General features: G+C 46.9%; 1 protein-coding gene across 13 annotated transcripts in view; it reads left to right on the forward strand.

The window, feature by feature from the left end:
- Positions 1-19504, forward strand: part of CNTFR (ciliary neurotrophic factor receptor) — a 385998-nt gene extending 366494 nt beyond the window's left edge. For all 13 annotated transcript variants that reach the window (XM_072993042.2, XM_078384185.1, XM_072993038.2 and 10 more), the window contains 3 exons: positions 10994-11174; positions 17397-17541; positions 18181-19504. In XM_072993042.2, the coding sequence (XP_072849143.2) occupies positions 10994-11174; positions 17397-17541; position 18181 (327 nt within the window). In that variant the 3' untranslated portion in view covers positions 18182-19504. The remainder of the gene's footprint in view (positions 1-10993; positions 11175-17396; positions 17542-18180) is intronic.
- Positions 19505-20612: the final 1108 nt, after the last annotated feature.

Here is a 20612-nt window from a genome sequence, read left to right on the forward strand (position 1 = left end):
TGCAGAGGGATAAACAACTGGACTTTAAGGCTGTTTGGAACCACCTGAGAAAGAAACGAGGAAGAAAAAGGGTGTGAGATTTTAGGGAGAAATTATTTGAAGAAGTATTCTCAAAGGCTTTCATGGCTGGGATCCAATGGTTGTTGTAGGTTTTTCTGGCTGTTTGGCTGCGTTCTATTTGAAGAAGATTGAAAAAGATTTAATGTGGACATACAGTCATGGCCAAAAATATTGGCACCCTTGCCATTCTGTCAGAAAATGCAGCCCTTCTCTCAGAAAATTGTTGCAGTTGCCAATGTTTCGGTACTCACACGTTAATTTCTTTGGCTTGTGTTGGAACAACACAAAAAGACAGAGAAGAAAAGTCAAATCTGATACAATCCCACGCAGAAACCCAAAAATGCACTGGCCAAAATGATTGGCACCCTGTCTAAATTGTAAGAAATAATTGCTTTTCAAGCATGTGATGCTCCTTTAATTTGTATTTAGACACACCTGCCACAAGTAAGAGGTGTGGGCAATACAGTAATCACACTTGCAACCAGTTAAGATGGAGAAAGGTTGACTCAACCTTTGTGTTGCGTGTGACACTGAGCGCGGAGAAAAGAATGAAGTGTAAAGAGTTGTCTGTGGATTTGAGAGGAAAAAATTGTGGAAAAACATTGGCAATCTCAAGGCTACAAGTCCATCTCCAGAGATCTTAATGTTCCTGTGTCCACTGTGCGCAATATCATCAAGAGGTTTACAGCCCACGGCACTGTAGCTAACCTCCCTGGACGTGGACGGAAGAGCAAAATTGCTGAAAAATTACAATGAAGAGTTGTTCGAATTGTGGATACAGAACCCAGATGAACTTCCCAACAAATTCAAGCCAATCTGCAGACACAGGGTACAACAGTGTCATCTCACACTATCCATCACCATCTGAATGAAAAAGACGCTATAGTAGGAGACCCAGGAGGACACCACTGCTGACGCAAAGGCATAAAAAAGCAAGACTGGGGTATGCCAAAACTTATGTGACAAAACCACAATCCTTCTGGGAGAACGTCCTGTGGACAGATGAGACAAAAGTAGAGCTTTTTGATAAAGGACATCATGGCACTGTTTACATAAAAAGAAATGAGGCATTCAAAGAAAAGAACACCGTTCCTGCAGTCAAACATGGTGGAGGTTCGAAGATGTTTTGGGGTTGCTTTGCTTCTTCTGGCACTGGATGCCTTGACTCTGTGAACGGTATCATGAAATCTGATGATTAACAAAGAAATTTTTTTTGTATGTTAGAAATTATAAGAATAAAAAAAAGACTTCTGGCAAAAAAAAAAAAGAAAACAGAAAAAAACAAAGAATTTTGGGGTGCAATGTAGCGGCCAGTGTCAGAAAGCTGCGTCTCCACCAGAAATCACGGGTCTTCCAGCAGGACAATGGCCCGAAACACACTTCCGAAAGCACTCCGAAATGGTTCCAAACAAAGCGCTGGAGAGTTCTGAAATGGCCAGCAATGAGTCCGGATCTGATCCCCATAGAACAGCTGTGGAGAGATCTCCAAACAGCAGTTTCGGAGAAAGCATCCTTCCAATCTGAAGACCCTGGAGCAGTTTGCAAAAGAAGAGTGGTCCAGAATTCCAGCAGAGAGGTATAAGAGACTCATTCATGGTTACAGGAAGCGACTGATTTCAGTTATTTTTTCCAAAGGGGGTGCTACCAAATGTTAAGTTAAGGGTGCCAATAATATTGGCCAGCACATTTTGGGGTTTCTGTGTGTATCAGATTTGAATTTTCTCCTCTCTCTCTCTCTCTGTCCCCCCCCCCCCCCTCTCTCTCTCTCTCTCTCTCTCTCTCTCTCTCTCTCTCTCTCTCTCTCTCTCTCTGTGTGTGTGTGTGTGTGTGTGTGTGTGTGTGTGTTGTTCCGACACAAAAACATTGAAACATTGGCAACTGCAACAATTTTCTGAGAGAAGGGTTGCATTTTCTGACAGAATTGCAAGGGTGCCAATATTTTTGGCCATAACGGTAATCAAGTTTGGTTAACATATTTTAATAGATAAGCATGGTGGGAGTAGAAGAGTGAAGAACTGACTGTTAATAATCCTTCATAGAGAGGAGAATTGCAGGCAAATTTAATTTAATTCTGAAAGGGAACGGTAAGAAGGGGATAGGAAGGGGGAAGGGATACTCTCGAGACCTCCTTTGCATCCTCTTTGTGCTTTTTTCCCCTCAAGCTGGAGGGACTCAGGAAAGTGGCCAGAGGAGAGATTCCCCCTAGACCCAAAAGGAGGTTCGCGTTTTGCATTTCCTACTCCCTAGCGCATCAGCCATCGTGCTTGTGCCTTTTGGGGAGAGCCGGTATTCCCGACGCCACCTCCTCCAAGGATCTTTATCAGGTTAAAATGTGTTTAACGGGGTTCTCTGTTGTTTGGCCTGAGACGCAGGGGTGTGGAATTAGGCACCTGAGGTTTCCTCTGAGTCCCAAATCCTTCCAAGGCATGAAAAGAGTTTGTAGGTTTTCTTTAAAAGGAAAGAGAAAGAGGATAATCAAAAAGAGCACAAGAATCCAGAGCAAAATAAGAGAAAAGAGAAAAGAAAATATAAACATAGGACCACTGCAAGAAATGTTCCCACTTGGAAAAACAAAAATTCTGGTTCCCTAACTACCTCAAAGTTGCTTTTTACCACCTTGCCTTTGCATGGATGAAGGCTCTCCACCTCAGCTCTCCTCAGCTCACTCCGCGGTTCCAAAGCAATACCTTTCAGATTTTATTTATATTGGAAATGGGTTTCGGAATGAGGTTTAGAGCTGAAAAGCTTTAATCCCTTTGAAGCACCACACTCTTGACAAGGCAGGATAAGGGATTGCCCTCCTGGATGAAACTTTTTTCTGTGTGTAGGTTACTGCGCCCTCAGGCCAGGACATTACCTTACCTTGGGCTATTCCTTGCAGTTTGAAGTTTCCCTTTAGAGTCTCCTCTGCCTGAAGACTTCAGGCAACAACCTTTGAAATGTGTATTTGACCAGTTCCGTTCAAACACCCCTTGCCTTCCAACAAATTCTAGCCACTTGTCTCAGATCAAAACCCTCTAATCACAAGCTGAATTAATAAATATTGGTGGTTCATGTTTCTCAGTGTTGTGACAGGTAAGAACTGGCAAAGTAAAGTTTTCCCACAAGTTTTCGTCTGCCACCTATAAAAAGCGGGTATTTAAGCAGGAAAGGGAGAGGAAAAGATCAGACTAGGAGAGCTTTAATGTAAGATCGGAGGTCTCTCCTAAGGCTAGCTAAGGAGAGATCATTAAGAAGTAGACATCAACTGAAATAAGCAGGAATAATAAAGGGTTAGTGAGTATAAGGCAAATGATTAAGCTCAGATTATAACTGGAGAGTTGCCTTTAAAGCTTTATTGTTTTTATATATTTAGCCAACTAGTACCAAGATTCAGACAGATAGGAAGGGTGAGCAAAATATTGGGAAGAAGTAGGGATAAGAGAGGGGGGAACATTACTTGAGCAGGTGTAGGGTAGAAGAGGCAGTGACAGATTTTACTTTCTTGGGCTCCATGATCACTGCAGATGGTGGCAGCAGCCACGAAATTAAAAGACGCACGCTTCTTGGGAGGAAACCTATGATAAACCTAGACAGCCTCTTAAAAAGCAGAGACACCACCGTGCCGACCAAGGTCTGCATAGTCAAAGGTATGGTTTTTCCAGTAGTGATGTACAGAAGTGAGAACTGGACCATAAGGAAGGCTGACTGCTGAAGAATTGATGCTTTTGAATTGTGGTGCTGGAGGAGACTCTTGAGAGTCCCCTGGACTGCAAGGAGAAAAAAACCTATCAATTCTGAAGGAAATCAACCCTGAGTGTTCTCTAGAAGGACAGATCCTGAAGATGAGGCGCCAATCCTTTGGCCGTCTCATGAGAATACTCCTTGGAAAAGACCCTGATGTTGGGAAAGTGTGAGGACAAGAGGAGAAGGGGACGACAGAGGATGAGATGGTTGGAAAGGGTCACCGAAGCTCCCAACATGAATTTGACCCAACTCCGGGAGGCAGTGGAAGACAGGAGGGCCTGGCATGCTCTCTGGTCCATGGGGTCACAAAGAGTCGGACACGACTTAACAACTAAATAACAAAAGGGTAGAAGAAGAAAATACCAGAATCAGATATTAAATAGATTCTGGATGGTGTATAGAATGAAGAGGGGAAAGAGAATTTAAGTTGGGATGACCAGATTGTCCGTTGGCATGGGATGGATACTCCTCGCCCCCCTTGCCTTATGTGAGAACAAATAGTGGTCAAAATAAGGGATTTTCAGTGGTTTTGTGAGAGAATGATTTTGTGTGGGAGTGGTGGGTTTGGGAAGATTGTCTGCATTTTGTTGTTGTTTGTTTGTTTGGAGTTTTAAGGGGTTATTCCACTATTTGGGACCAGAAGGGAGAAAGGGAGGTAAATAGGATGGCTAATCAATTAAGGATATCAACTTTAAATGTGAAGGACCTGGGCAATGTTATAAGGAAGACAAGAACAGAGGTGTAATTGAATAAAGATAAAGCAGACATAATATTTTTATGAGAGACGCATCAAGTACAAAAAGGTGGTAAGGAAGTTAATTTCATTGGGAGGAGAGAATTATGCTTTGATTAATGTTTGTTCTCTGAATATAATCAAATCACTGTTTTAAAATAAGTTTTTTTTTAAGAGGTGGAAGATATAAGCAAAGGCTTGTAGTCGTGGCTGGGAATTTTAATATCGTTATGCATACAGAGAAAGGCAAATCAAACTCTACCAAAGTGGAGGAAAATAATAGTGACACATTCCCTGAGCAGAATAATTAAGGGAACTGATTTGAAAGATACTTGGACAGTGATGAAAGGAGATGAAGGGTATACATTTTATTTTTCTCCATATGTAAGAGTTACTCTAGAATAGATTATATATTTGTATCTAATAATTTGATGTTGAAAATAGATAAAACAGAAATTGGTTTAATCTGCGTAACAGACCATGCTTTGATAAATATAGAATTAGATGTGATTATAAAGAAGCTAGAAGATGGAGACTAGATAATTATATTCTTCAGCAAAAGAAAACAGTAAACAAAATAGAAAAGGGAATAATGTAATTATGGAATATAAATAATAAAGGTGCATATGGGATACTATGAAAGTGATGCTAAGATGGATTAGTATCAGGGACTTCTATAATCTCAAAAAAGAAAGAAAACTACATAACAGAAGCTGAAGATGAAATATGGTTGCCGGGAAGTAAATATATGTTTGATAAAGATTATGAAATTATAGCAGAAATTGTAGCAAAAGAAAAGAATTTGAGAATACAGAAATGAAAAAAACCTCAGAAGAATTTGATGTATCTGAGAATATTTTGAGTTTAGAAATAAAAACTCAAGATTGTTGGCCAGAGTTATACAAGTTAAAAAAATCAAAGAAAGTTATTGTCATGATTAAAATTGAGAGGGGTTTAATATGTAAATTGATCAGCGATAAATTAAAGATCTTCCAAAATGCTTTTCATAGATTATATACTGCAGGGAGATTATCCCTGGAAATAATTAGAGAATATGTAAGAAAGAACTGGGGCCGGGGAAGAGGAGCGGGGAGGTAAACATCAAGAAATGGATAGAAATGCAATGAAGCAATTAACAAGGGAAGAAGAGATTGAGGAAATGATTAATAATTTGAAAATAAGGAAGACACCAGGTATTGATGGATTAGAACCAGAGTATTATAAAACCTTTAAGAAAAGGATGGTACCCAAATTAAAATCCCTTTTTAATAGAATAGTGGGGGCGGGGGAGAGAATACCATTATCATGGAAGCAATTGATAATTATATTAATATAGAAGAAGAAATGACCAGCCAAACCTGAGCCTTATACACCTCTCTCTCTAATAAATCAAGATATCGAGATATTTACTGTGATATTAGCAGAGAGAATGGATAATTTCATTTCTAAATATATTGAGGAAGATCAAATTGGTTTAATGCCCCTCACACCAAAGTCTAAATCATTAAGGAGAATATTAAACATAATAAATGGAACTTCAAAACAAAGTTAAGAAATGAGTAATTTCATTGGATATTTTTAAGGGTTTTGATTTGGTGCAATGGCCGTCTTTAAAAATGATAATTAAGGTATATGATAATTAAGATCATTTTACTATGGGCTTTCAAGAAATAACTGAACAACTGCAGTCACAGAATACTGCAGCAGTGCTAGTTAACAGTGGGATAACAAACATCTGGCCAGGCCAAGGAACTAGGCTGGGGGGGGGGGTCCCCTGTATGGTTTGCTTTAGTTATCAAATTATTAACAAATGTTATCAGATAAATTAAAGATATTTTAGGTATAGGAACCAGGATAGAGTTAAGATTAGTGTATGTGCTGATGGTACCTTATTAACAACGCTGAACCTTTTAAAAGTTGTAGAGAGGATTGAATTGCATTTCGAAGAATTTGGAGAGATAATTGGGTTGGAGATAAATTGACATAAATCAGAATTTTTAAAAGCAATTATAATAAAGAGAAAAAAGAAAAAATCCAAAAAGAAAGGAGTATTTTTATTCAAAATACACTCAATGATTTAGGTATCAATATTCCTGCTAGTTTGGAAAGTTTGAAAGAAGAGAATTTTAATTTATTGATGCAGGTAATAAATGAAGAAGCTAGCTGATTTAAGGAAAATTGAATTGTCATGGTTTGGCAGAACTGCAACATGTAAAAGGAAGATATTATATAAGATCTATTTATGATGCTACTAAAATATTAAGAAAGAAGAGGTCAGGGATTCAGAAAAGATAATTAATAGATTCTGTTTACAAAAATAAGAAATCAAGGATTAATAAGAAGGGATGGTATAAATCTTTTTAAAAAATGGAAGTTTAGGACTATGTGACTCAAGGTTATTTTACATTGCCAATCATTCAAGATATATCAAGCCAGCTAAAAACTTGGCTATTCAAGCAGGCCTTCCCTCCAGCCAATTAAGTCTTTCTTATTTTTCTCCCCTTTTATGCTATGCCATCTTGGTAATCTTCTTCAAATTAATTGTTCAATTGTAATTGTAATTTTATAATTTTATTTATTTTATGTTTTATATTGTTCTGTTTTATCTATGTAAGCCGCCCTGAGTAGACATGGTCTAGAGGGGCGGGGTAAAAATCTAATAAATAAATAAGTAAATAAATATGTCAGATGTATCTCAGGCCAATAAATTAATCTGGTAGAATATGGAAAGGCGATAACTACATTTGAACTTTCAAACATAGAAAATCATTGTGTTAGTCATATGTTAATAATATGGAATAAATATAGACAATTGTTTATTCCACCAGTATCTCCATTCGGTCAGGTGATAGAGCTGGAAAAATTCTCAGTTAATTAAAAAAACAATTGAAGATCTTTTGATAAAAAGAACAAATACGTTTTAGGCAAAGGTGAAATGTTTTGTTATAATTTTATTCACTTAGAACAGTAGACAAAGAACTGGATAAAAAGAAATGGTAAATGTATTGAAATTATGACATATGAAGGAATTGTTTTAAAGAAGGAAAGTTTAGGAGAGGAGAAGGGGGGAGTAAGTAAAATTTATTACTCAAAGTAGAAGAACAGGAGGATTCACTTAAAATGTTATGGGAATGTGATATATATAAATCGAGTGGCATATAAATCAGATAAATAAATAAATAAATATTGAGATCCACGTCAATACGAGTAGACATTGTCTAGAGGGGCGGGGTAAAAATCTAATAAATAAATAAATAATATATAAATACGGCTGAAAGAGAATTTAGTGTGGAGATGGTACTTAACTCCAGTGACAATCAAATAGATGATAATCACTCCTAGATGTGCTCGGAGACCGTGCCAGAAAACAGGCACTTATTTTCAAATGTGGTGGGAATGTGAGAATAAATAGAAATTTTGGCATCTGGTAAAGAAATAAACAAAATAAGCAAGTTAAATTTAGCTGTTTGTCCTAAAATAGTACTTCTATCAGTACTGAAAAATGAAATAGATGTGGTTGACGAGAGAACTAGTTTCTAATCTGTTAACAGTGGTAAGATTAATTGTTGCTAGGAACTGGAAATCAGCTCGCACAATATACCATTAAGTGATTGGTACAGAGATGTCTGGGATGTCGCGATTCATGACAAGGTTCCATGTAATACAAAAATTGAGAACGGAATAACTGCTAAAGACGTTGATAGAGAGGAAGGGATAAAGCTTAACCCTCATGTCTATAAAGTTTTGGAAAGAGATGGATAAATGGTTTAAGTGGTTTCTCCTTAATGATCCCATTGGTGGGGAGCGCTGGCTATGTAGTTTGGTTGTTTTTCTTTTATTGTTGTTTACTAGATGTTTTAGGGACGTGGTGGCGCTGCAGGTTAAACCGCAGAAGCCTCTGTGCTGCAGGGTCAGAAGACCAGCCGTCGTAAGATCGAATCCACGCGACGGAGGGAGCTCCCGTCACTTGTCCCATCTCCTGCCAACCTAGCGGTTCGAAAGCATGCAAATATGCAAAATGCAAGTAGATAAATAGGTACCACCTCAGTGGGAAGGTAACGGCGTTCCGTGTCTAGTTGCGCTGGCCACATGACCATGGAAATGGTCTTCAGACAAACGCTGGCTTGAAGACGGGGATGAGCACCCCCCCAGAGTAGGACATGACTGGACTAAATGTCAAGGGGAACCTTTATCTTACTAGATGTTTTAATGGGCTGTTGCAGTTCATCAAATTTAAAATGAAATATATGGGTTATCGTGGGGCGGGGGTTGGGAGGAAGATCAAGCAGTCAGCAAGCCTAATGATTATTCCAGTTTTCCTGGTGGTTTAGAAATTAACTCCTTGCTATGGGCCAGCAGTGAAGACGAATGAACACATCCATGCTCCTCAGAGGCTCTCTGAGTTTCCTCAATATGTGACTGGGGCAAAGTGCTTGCTTTTCCTCTCCTCCCCCCCCCCCGCCCCGAGGCGATCTTTACGACTCTGCAAGTGGTTTCCAACTTAGATATAATCTCTCTGTCTTGCCGGCCAAAATGCCAATTAAGGAACTGTGCTAAACTCAAACGGCTGGATAGCTCCTCTCGTTCTTCCATGGTCTTTTGTCGGAGCCCTCGGCTTGACCCTTCCGACAGCTCGGATATAACAAAGTTAGCAAAGATAATTTGCAGAGGAGCTGAAATCTGGCCCGGCTGAGCTGCCCTGCCAAGTTATGCTATGGTTGTGCATAACAGCTCTTGAAAGGCTCTCCAATTACCGAGGACAACTTCACGGAGGTCAAATTGTCCGGGACAAAGTGAAGTCAGGAGATGAAATTCCGGAGCTCGAGGGAAAGAGAGGAGCCCCAAGCAAATGTCGCTTTCCCACAATGGAAGAGCTGACAGGTACGGGTTTGAGGGCCAATCTCCCTCCGTGGTTCCCTGAGGGACTTTCTCTGGCAAAGAAGGAAAGGCCCTCCTTTGGTTATGATGGTTGGAGAGGAGAGGCCAAGAGATGGATGAGGACTCCGTCCATCTATGCTGGGTCTGGTTTATGACTCTTGACGTGTGAACGCCTGAGTGGGCAAACCCCAGTAACTGAAGGAAGGCAGAGGAACAGCGGTCAGGAGACCTTTGGTAACAGAAAAGGCAAAATGTGGTCGCGCTTCGAAGGCTAAGAATTTTAATTCCACCTTAAGCCTTTCTGGATCAAAACCCACCTTTTTCAGACCCAAGGAGTGTAAAAGGATCTCCCCTCCATTTACCCACCTCCAGGTGAAGACACTGATAGTAGACATGATGGCAGTGGCTCATTAACACAGGAATGGGAATCTCCAGCTATTAATTACTCCAATTAGTATCACAAGAGATGTTTTGGGGACAGAGGTTAGATCCTGTCAAGAGAGATTTTTTTATCCCCTTAGGATATTACAGAAAGCTGGGTTATTGAGCTATGGAATCACAAAGAGAGACCTGAGGAGGAAGCCAAACACCGTCCAGGGAAGGGCAGAAACAGACAACCGTTCAGCTTTGCAGTTAGAAGTGCTTTTCCCTTAAGAGTTAAAAAAACTTTTGTTTGTTTTTTCGTACCACAAGATTTTGCCGATCTCTGAGTTGCAAATTAGATTTATTTTGTTTGTTTCGTGGCTGGTCCCCGGGAGATGAGCCCTGGATTCCTCTGCAGGCTAATTGTGCAGAGAAATGAGTGTGAAGGAGATGTAACATGATAATTTACCACCTTCTTGCTGTGAAACTTGATGTCACATCTGTTTCCGCCTTAAGAAAACCAGTTCTGCATATTTCTGCAGTTAGTAATGATGCTGGGTGAGGGGGGGGTAGGAAACAGGCCTTGTTCCCCCCACCACCACCACCCTGCACTGATCAAGTGAGAAAGGTCTGAAGAGTGTGTGCTTTGGAGAGGCCTGTCTAAGAAAGTGGGCTTTGACCCTAAATCCGTCCTGCAAGGCCTCAGAGGGAACGGCAAGGAGCTGCAGTCGGAGCAAAGCTTTCAGGATGACCTTGGAGGGTATCCAGAAACACCCCCTCCAGCCATGGGCTGTAGCCACGCCACATGGGGGGGGGCCTGAGAGCTACACCTTGAGTCCTTAACAGGCAAGAGTGAACATATTTTAAACAAATTAAACAATAAATAGTGACTAAGAACGAGCGGTCTCTGAAAGTGGTTCTCCCAAGGTCTGGATCTGGGCTCTGCTTTCCTGCTGGCCGAGTCCTCCCTTTCATGCGCAGGGCCCGATTCAGACCCAGGCCTGAGCCAGGCTCCAAACACTCGCAGCTCCATGTTCCTTCAAGAGACGGCTTCCCTCCCTCCGGACCGAGACGCCTCTCTCTGGCCGTATCCTCATCTGTCGAGGGGGGCGGCTCACTTCCAAGAGCGAGGTGTGTGGTCAGAGTGGAGGACTGAGAGGGTGGCCCCAGCTGGCCCGTTGAGACTTTGCTCGGCTCGTTCAGCTGACCGAGTGCCCCTTCTTCCCCGTGCAGGTGGAGCTCTCGGACGGGACCAGCCACATCATCACCGACGCCTACGCTGGCAAGGAGTACATCATCCAGGTGGCGGCCAAGGACAACGACATCGGGACATGGAGTGATTGGAGCGTGGCGGTCCATGCCACACCTTGGACAGAGGAGCCCAAGCATCTCACCACAGAAGCCCAGGGAGCAGGTGATGATGTGGGGCTGGAAGCAGCAGAAACAGTGGGGCAGGGTGGGGGTGGACTGCAGGGGAAAAAAAAAGAGAAGATCTGAAGTCCTGAGGTGTCTTAGCTACTCTGCCCCCCACCATCCTCCTCCAGGGCAGCTGGCCTGCATGCTTACTCGGATCAAGGGAGGCTATCGGGAATAGAGCTAATCATGAGGTGTGCAGGTGGGGCTCAGATGATGCTGATAGATGGGCCAGACAGCCATGTCATTAGGCAGAGGGAGGCAAAAGCCTCAAGTAATGTTGCAGAGTTTTGAATTTTGGTTAAATTCCTCTAGCTGCGCAGCAGACGTGCAGGGATGTACAGAACAGAATAGCTTCACATCCCCCAGTTTAGTCTGCCTCTTTTTGCTCATCAACTGGCACTTAGAGTCTCAAGTACTCATAAGAGAAAGAACAAAACAGGTTTGTTTACTTACAGTTCAGCAGATCTAACAGCAAACTAAAAACAAACATGACTGCTTGCAGCAACAGGCCTCAACAGACTCCCTGACTGCAACAGACTATTGGCTGCCAGCAGACAGCAGGGATGGGGTGGGGATTCTTAACAGAGTGGCAAGATTCTCTTTAAATTCAGAGGCAGGGAAGAACTATCGGTTGGGTCTGGGCAGATTGACGACCATCCTGGTTCAGAAAGGTCCCTCCCAACTACACTTACTAGAGGCAGCCTGCAGTGTTGCCAAACCTCCAACACAACAACGAATCAAGTTGTAGAATTCGCTCCTGGGTGCCGTGAGGCATGGTGGTGGCTTTGCAAAGGAGGTATAGACCTCTTTCGACAAAGCTCCGCTTGTGCCTAGTCAGGCCATTAGTACAGCTTCTCTGTCTGCGGCACTGGTCCCAGGTCTCGGGCCGAGCGGGGGCTTCGCCATCCATGGGCACCTGATCCTTCCTAGAGAAACTGGGCAGCCAGGAGTTGAAGGTCTGCAAGGGAAGGGGGGGGCTCGCCTGCCTTCAGCCCCCTCCTCCTTCATGGAGTGGGAGGAAGAGGTCCCCGGGACGCAAGGTGCCGATTCCCCAGGGCAGGAGAAGAAGAAGGAAATGGGGAGGGAAATGTGTGCGTCCAAAGACACCCCCTCCTCCGCTAGGAAGAGCAGTGAGCCCTTTCGCCGCCCTCCGATGAAAGTGCTCTCCAACCGGCGCAGGTCCTTTTGCAGCCTCGCCACAGGGAGCCTGTTAGCAAGGAAAGCCACAAAGTTAACAACCCTCTGTTTCTAGGAAAAGGCTGGGCTCCCTTCCAACAGCCTGATGTGATCTCGGGTGCTGGCTTCCCAGAAGGAGACGCGCAGCGACCGGGCCGCTCCCCTGGCGCTGGCACCCGTCACTCGTGGGGTTGGGAAATGAAGCAGAAAGGCCTGGGAGAAGGGCCAACATCCCTCGGCGGGAGGAGAGGGGGGTGTCTAGCCACACGCACGCGCACACACACACACACACACGCGCAAACACACACACAAACACACACACCGGGCAGTGTACAAATGATTCACAGTGGCTGGCTGCATGGCAGCCTGGGTGATGTTGGGCCGGTCAGCCAGCGATGGACATCAGCCCCGCCACCTGCTCCCCTGGTGGCCTCTGGAAGCCGGCTGGAGGCGAGCGTGGGCACCTGCCGCCACCCCCTATCCCAGAGGGACGCAGGCAGCACCCTTCATCTCACCCACCCTCCAGCCCTAAGAGGCCCCCTCCTCCTCTCTTTTGGACTGGTTACTCTTCGGGAGCAAGGCGCTGTGGGAGAGGGCGGTCCACAAAAGCGTCACTTTTTGAAGTCCTGCACCTTCCACTCCTCTCCTTCGGGTCTTCAAACGGAGAGCCACAAAATGCATCCTGAAACCATCCTTTCGGGTGCCAAGAGGCCTCCCTGAACGTTTCGGCTCCCTCCAGGGTTCCAGCCTCTGCACGGTCTGCAACCCGTGCCTTGAGCCAAGCCGGGAGGGGTCCGTGCCCACCGTTCCCAGGCAGAGCATTTTGGAGAGGAGCAGAGTCCTCGGCCAGGGACGGAAGGGAGAGGGAATGTCCTGGGATTCCTTTGTCTCTCCTCCTTGTGCTACTTTCTTCGCTCTGTTTTGGTCCCCATTTTGTTGGTTGAAACAAGGGCTGTGGCTGCTTCAGAGAAATCAGGGACGGTGTGTTGACCGCTGCAATGAGGGCCTCGTGCCAGACAGAGAGCCAGTTCAGGTCGGGTGTAGGAAGCCAAGTGATGAAGTCCGGCCAGAACGGGGCAGGTCTCCTGATCTTCACTGGGGGGGGGGGGGGGAATAGGACTTGTCTGATTCAAGTCCGTCTGTGAGGAGGAGGAGGAGGAGGAGAAGGAGGAGAGAAGAGCGGCGAAGCATGCCCAGAGATTCACCCTGCTTTTGGGATCATATTCCTCAACCTATTTAATTCAAAAGGCTGCCCTTCCCAGAGGCTGTTTCTCAATCTCTCTCTCTCTCTCTCTCTCCCTTTCTGAAATGTTCATAGCTTGGAAGGTAGTGCGTCAAAGAGGGCTCCATCCAGACCGGGAGATTTTAAAAACAGCTTGGAGGCTGTGTTTCATCCACCTTACTCCGCCCGCCCAACATGGCTAACAAAAAATGATGTAAAAGCCAGATGGCCACTGACACAAGACAGTGAGCCTCAATGCCCAAACGCAACAAGAGAGATTATCAGATGAAAACAGTAACCAAGCTGAAATGTTCACAAGCAGGTTAGGAGAGATTACGCCCCATTTGCATAACACACGCTCTGCTAAAAGCCCCCACCTGTTCTGGGGGGGCTGCAAGCCGGTGTGAATTTCCATGCTGCCAAAATGGTTTACAAAATTCTTCCTCCTCAAACACGTCCATGGTGCACTTTGAAGACAGCTCGGCATAAAAAGCATGCCATTCAAGATCTTCAAAAGCCACTCTTACGAAATGGCCGAGGGTCAGAGGTCACCGGACTGAGTGGGATGAGACCCTGCTTTTGGAGGGGGGGATCTGATGTCTCTTAGGGAAAGGAGTCCTCCCCAGGCCTGGCCTGGATTTTTCCGTGGGCCTCCACTGCCCTCCGGCGGCCGGCCACGGCAACAGGCAGTCCCAAACCCTACAGGCTTCTTGGCACATCTCTTTCTGCATCTTTTTTTTTTTCGAGGCAGACCTGTGAGGCCATTTCTTTTCCCCTACGCCTCCGCTGAAGTTGTTTTGATGGATTTGCATTCCTTACAAGGTGATAATAATGGAGTTTGGAGCAGAATGGTCGCTTTCCCCGTCCTGGTAGCCTGCTCCTTCCCCCCCCTCCCCCACTTGCACAGGAGGCTAAGCTGAAGGATAGAAAAAGAGCCAGCTGTGCGGGCGATGGCCGTTCTCGGGCCAGAATCTGGCCCCACCTGGGGTGGGCCTGACCACCCCAGCTCCCGCCGGAACACAAGCCTGCCTCCCTTTCCCTCAGGTGTTGGGGAAGGCCTGGATGAAATGCATGGGCTCTGATTCCACAGAGTCAAGCTCTGTGTGCCAACAGCATCCTGTGCTCACATCCAGAGGTGGACCTGCCCATTTTATCTTCCGGGGGGGGAGAGGGTAGCCTTTCGGAACAGGTGGCATGGAACAGAGGATAGCTGGTCATCACAAAGACAGCCAGAGAAGTTCAAATGTGCAGGTGAGGTTGAGGTTGCTCCTCGTTGACGGAACAAATCCTTCCACTTTCTCCAATTTTCTGGAGAGGGAGGTCCTGAGGAGGTCCATCCCAGCCAGAAGGAGAGCCCACAGATTCACCTGCTGGCCTTTCCTCCCTGGGGAAAGCGCTTCTTCCATCCCACGCTTGCCCCTCACCAGAACAACAGCTGGAAGGGGCAGGAGTCCAGTTTTCCTGAATCCTTTGTTGTTATTCACTCGTTAAGTCATGTCCGACTCTTCGTGACCCCATGGACCAGAGTATGCCAGGCCCTCCTGTCTTCCACTGCCTCCTGGACTTTGGTCAGACTCATGTCGGTCGCTTTCGGTGACCCTGTCCATCCATCTCATCCTCTGTCGTCCCCTTCTCCTCTTGCCTTCACACTTTCCCAACATCAGGGTCTTTTTCAGGGAGTCTTCTCTTCTCGTGAGATGGCCAAAGTATTGGAGCCTCAGCTTCAGCATCTCTCCTTCCAGTGAGCACTCTGGTTTGATTTCCCTCAGAATGGAGAGGTTTGTTCTCTTTGCAGTCCAGGGGACTCTCAAGAGCCTCCTCCAGCACCACCTGAATCCTTACGTGTGTATTTTTATTCTCCGACACAGAGTGAAAGGGAATTTCCTTTTGAGATCTGTCCGGTCCCCCTGCACTCAGTCATTTTTACGGTGGGTTCGGCCCAATCCAAGATTAAGTCATTCGCAGGCTTCCTGCCACAGCTCCAATGGGTCTCCTTTCTTTCTTTGGGGAAGTTCCGCTCTTCGGTCATCAGAACCTTTCATTGTGATTTTTATTTCCAAGCCCGTTTTCCCTGGTTTACGTTTCTGATTTATAGCCTGCTTTATCCAAACCTAGATTCCCTTCCTTTCCCTTTTATTTTATCGCCTGGTGAGGCTCATATTTCACTCTTTCATATTATGTTTTTCTCCTATTCCTCCCCAGACTAATTCCTGCAGCTGATTTTGTTTTATAAATCCTGTCTATTGGACCCTGTGTCCATTCTTCACAACCGCCTCTGTCTTTAGAAGCCCGCCCCTTGGAACAGATAGATGGAGGTCTGTCGTCCCTGGTCTTTAAGCCAAACTGTTATGCAGCTGGGGAGGCAGTAAGCTTTAACCAGACGGCTGGTGGAAGACATCAGGGCTTTATAGGGTTTTATAAAGGGCTAACAGTGTCCAATTTGGCTGCTTACTAAGTCTTGCATGGAAAAGCCAGGTTCATCTGTTGCTTCACTCCAAGCTGTTCTCCATTTTACATGGAAAATCGTATTTTCCTTTATTTCCCTCTGATTTTATGTTATAGAGCTTATTCTCTGGTTACGTATCTGCTGTGGTTTAAAGTAATCTTGTGAATTCATTGCACCTGTGAATGGCCTCGGGTCATCTCGTTGGTTGCGCTTCTCCCCCCCAATTCCCTCTGTGGGCAAATGGAGGACCTCATGTTCACCAGCCACACATGTGTTCCTGCTCCCCCACCCCACCCTCTCCAAGATGTCACCCCCATCCTCATCAGCATCCTTTGGGAGGTCACACCCTGCACGGCCTCTGGAGCTTGGCCTCCGAGTTGGACTTGAAAGGGCAAAGTGTGGCCCTCGGACGGAGGACTTGAATGACCAGGAGGGAGAGGTCTGCCCTGGCCTGCACAGTCCCTCTCCCTCATGCCATGAGTCGTCATGGCTCCCTCTCAAACTATGGAGGGCGACAAGATGGGACTCTTATCAGGGCACCCCTCTGGGCCTGGTATTCGACCTTGTCGCCTGTCCCTACAGTGGTTCCCTCGTCTTCTAGCTCTGCCAGAGCCTTGTCTCCGTCTTTCTTGCTCATTCCATCCCGCGAAGATTCCAGGCCGGGAGGCATCCTCAGCCCTTTTTGGCCAACAGGAAACCGTCAGTCGTGCTGTCTGTGAAGCAAACCAAAGATTTCCTCAGTGCCATTTCGTAGGCAGGCCATTCCACGGGTCCACTCATCCAATCCATGGGCCATCTTGCCATAGGCCGGTTCAGCCCCTTCGCCCACGGCCCTTTGGCCCGGTGCGCCCTCGTACCATAAAGGTCGGCCCTGGTGGAGACGGGCAGGAAGCCTGGGCGGCTTGTCCCGTTGGCACGACCGTGGCAGGAGACTTGGACCTCTCTGGCTGCCAGTGATGCCCTGCTGCCCTTTTGGTGCAGAGTCTCACCCTCCTGGCATCCACCGGAGAGGTTCACCCCGACATCGCCAAGGACGCTTGAAGGAGCCGCCCAAATCCCTTCCTTGAGCCACGAGTGATTCCTTCTGCAACCCCTGCCCTTCAGCGAGGCCACATTCTTGTCGCTGTAAAGCAATGAAAAAGTTACCATTCCCCTCCTAAGGGGCAAAGCAATCCCCTTGTTATGTTTCACTCACAATGTAGTTATAATTTAGTTTGGGAGGGGGAGAGAGAGAGATTATTATGAGTAACTAGCCACAAGCTTTCTTCTCTACCCTGGGGTGCTCCGAGTGTCTCCATGGGGCAGGTGTGCTGTCAGGGCAGATGCCACCTCAGCCCCCTGGCATCAGCGGTCTGTCTTCTTGTTCTTTCCGGCAGAGACGACAACTGCCAGCACTTCGGCGTTCGTGGTCCCTCCCACCACCAGGCTCTCGGATTCCGACGTCACCGACAGGAATCGGGCCATGGCGCTTTCCCTGGTGGTCAGTCTGGTGCTGGTGGTGTTCAGCATTCACTTTATTTAGTGAGTATCCATAAGGAGGGGAGATCTCTGCGCTTCTTGGTTGGGCTGGGGGGAGGAGAGGAACGTGGGGGGGGGGGAAGAAGCCCCGAGTGGTGGGAGGACCGGTGGGTGGGTGGGTGAGGGAGGGTTGAAGTGCATGCAGTGCATGGCATGGTAAGGAAAGGGGAGGCCACCCCATCCCAGACTTTGGTTCATTTCATAAGGATCACTCGTTCTGAAGGGTGCAGATTGGCTGAAAGTTGTTATGTTGTGTCCCCTGTACGAAAAACTCCAGAACATCCAGTGCCCACCAAGCATACAAAAGATAGCTTATGTGCCTCTCTGCTCAGGAGTAGATTTGTTTATTTATTTATTTATTTAATTTATATGCCAGTGTGACAGCTTTCAGGCATAGCTAAAGCATAGCTGAGAACTGTGCAGGCTTCAGAAATAGCTTCTTATCTCCAGTCGCTGACCCATAGCCTCTTATCTCTGATTGCTGATTAAAGAGGAGAGTGGAAGTGGCTTGGGGGGCTGGTTGAGGAACCCCCTATGGGCCGTCTCCAGTCCAGAGGCCCGATAGTCCCATTCCTGTTGTCCTGGAGGAGACTCACTGAGATTGCTTCTTTCCCTCTCCCCCTCCCGCTTTGCTTCCTACAGACCCAGCCTCTTAAGCACCTCTGAGGAGGTCACCAACTGGCCAGAACGTCTGTCTTTGCTTCTGTTTTGCACATGTTCTGAAGGACGTGTCACGTTTCTCCTCATTGCTTCACTCTCTTGAAGGGCGAGTCCTCTGTGGCCCAGAGGCAGCCCTCCGGCTCCCCTGGCCTGGCCTCGGCCGCGGAGGAAGCCTCGCGCGCAGGACAGAGGAACTCTCCTGACCACGCAAAACAGAAGGACTTCCCTGCAGGATGGGGTGGGGAGGGGGCCTGGCCTGGGAGAGTGCCGGGCAAGGGAGCAGACGGGAGCCACCCCCCTCCCTGCCGTCCTGGCCTCGGGTTCGGATCATACAGCTAAGCCACCATGCCAAAGATGCTCCGCTGCCCCCCCTCTGTTGCCCCCACAACTCTCGGCAGCCGACTCCTGGGCATCGAAGCGGGCCGGATGGGGCTGCTCTTCGCTTGGGGGGGGGATTGGGGGGGTCCTGCCTCTGCCACAAGGAGGCGGGAGGTGCGACCTTGCCAGGGTGGCTCCTTCCCTTCACGGTCGGTCGGGAGGAAAAGAACGGTCCTGAACTGCCAAACGAAAGGTGATGGAGAGGGACTCGACGTGTCACCGCCCTCCTTCCCCCCCCCAGCCCACAAAAAAAGAGGAAAGACACTGGGAACCACGAAAGACTTCCTCATCCACCATGGGGGCCGGAGGGGGGGTGTTTGCTTTTTTTAAAGGACCAGTTTGTGACGGGACCCCCTGCACCCTGAAACAATGGCATCTCGTCTCCCTGGGTGAAAATAAAGGGGTGGGGTGGGGAGGAGGAAGCTGATTGCTCCTGGAAAACACACACACAACAACAACAACACACACACACACAGAGCCGACTCCATTTGTACCTGTGTCCATTCTGTTGATACACAAACACTCTGGTTTATGTATTGGTCTTATGAACGGGACATGGGATGTCTACCTAATGGAAATGTAGCGACATTGAAATGTCTGGCCACCCCCAAGCCCTCCCCACGGACCCTCTTTCCCCCCCCCACCCCACAAACACCACAAAGCCCTGTTTTTGTAAAATGCCCTCTTCCCTTCTCCCCCTTCACACACTCCCTCCCGTCCTCCTCCCATCTCCCTCTGGTTCAAAGTGCAGTATTTAATACCGTACGTCCTATTATTCCAAATGATTGTTATGCTGTATTTGAACTTTTTATAGATGTATATAAAAATTTTAAAAATCATAGACAAACACACTGGGGGATGCACCGAAACACATATACAGAGACACACACAGGAGAGAGGTTGTTCATTAAATGTGACCATTTCATTATGTTTTTGGTGAGTATGGCACTTGACTTTTCTTTGAAACATTTCCAGGTCAGAGGGGTGGAAAGAAGGCAATAACAAGGTGGTCAGTGGGTGACTCACAGATGTCAGTCTCAGAGCAACTCAGAATATTGTTCCTTCCTTCCTTCCATCTTTTCCTCTTTCCTCCCCTATATTTTCCTTCCTTCCTTCCTTCCTTCCTTCCTTCCTTCCTTCCTTCCTTCCTTCCTTCCTTCCTTCCTTCCTTCCTTCCTTCCTTCCTTCCTTCCTTCCTTCCTTCCTTCCTTCCTTCTTTGCAAGATTTCAGTTTGCAGCAATTGTGATGTTTTGCACTGGAAGTGTTTTCCGGTTGCAGTCACAATGGCACAAAAGCCATCCAGGGGACAGGCAATCATTCCCCAACTGAGGAAGACAACGGTGGCACCTTTCGCATTGAAGGCTTCCACCCTAAGGTTCTCTGAGCTTTAAAGAATGTGGGTTTCCACAGCAGGGGATGTAGCGTAACAAAACCTCCTTACCCTTCCACCCTCCTTTTACTTGCTTTGCTTTGCAGCCTTATTTCAATGGAGAGATGCATCTCCTTACGGGGAGCCAAATGGAAGGGGAGGGGCAGTCGCTCTGTGTGAATAAGGACCCACCCACTCACCCAACCTGGGCACTGCCTGGACAGAAGAATGGGAAATGCCGGGCCAGAGGGCCTTCCAAGCCGCCTCAACCATCACTGCGGAGTGGGGCGGGGTGGGTGGGGGTGGCAGTGCCTCCTTTCTATGCTCGGAGTCCTCAGACCAGCATTTCTCTGTTAAGGGATCTCCATAGACGGTGACCCCAAAATAAGGAAGACAGATGAGCCAAAATGGGTCGGAAGGGAGAGAGGAACGTGTTGCTTGTCCCGGTGGGAGGGGCTGCTCCCCACCTGCTTGCCCTCTGCCAAGGCATGGCCAGCAAAGGGACTGAGGGGGGGACACGCCACAGCCAGACCCAGTGGCTCCTTCGCTCTCTTCTCTGGTGGCCCTCTGCTTCTGTTGGCGCTTCGGGCATCCATGGCTCACATCTTCCAAGCAAAGAAAGCTGGGTTTTCCTGGTCCACGTGGATGCAGCTGCATGCTGGGGGA

The sequence above is a fragment of the Pogona vitticeps genome, chromosome 2 (genome assembly GCF_051106095.1).
Source record: "Pogona vitticeps strain Pit_001003342236 chromosome 2, PviZW2.1, whole genome shotgun sequence".
NCBI classification, from domain to species: Eukaryota; Metazoa; Chordata; class Lepidosauria; order Squamata; family Agamidae; genus Pogona; species Pogona vitticeps.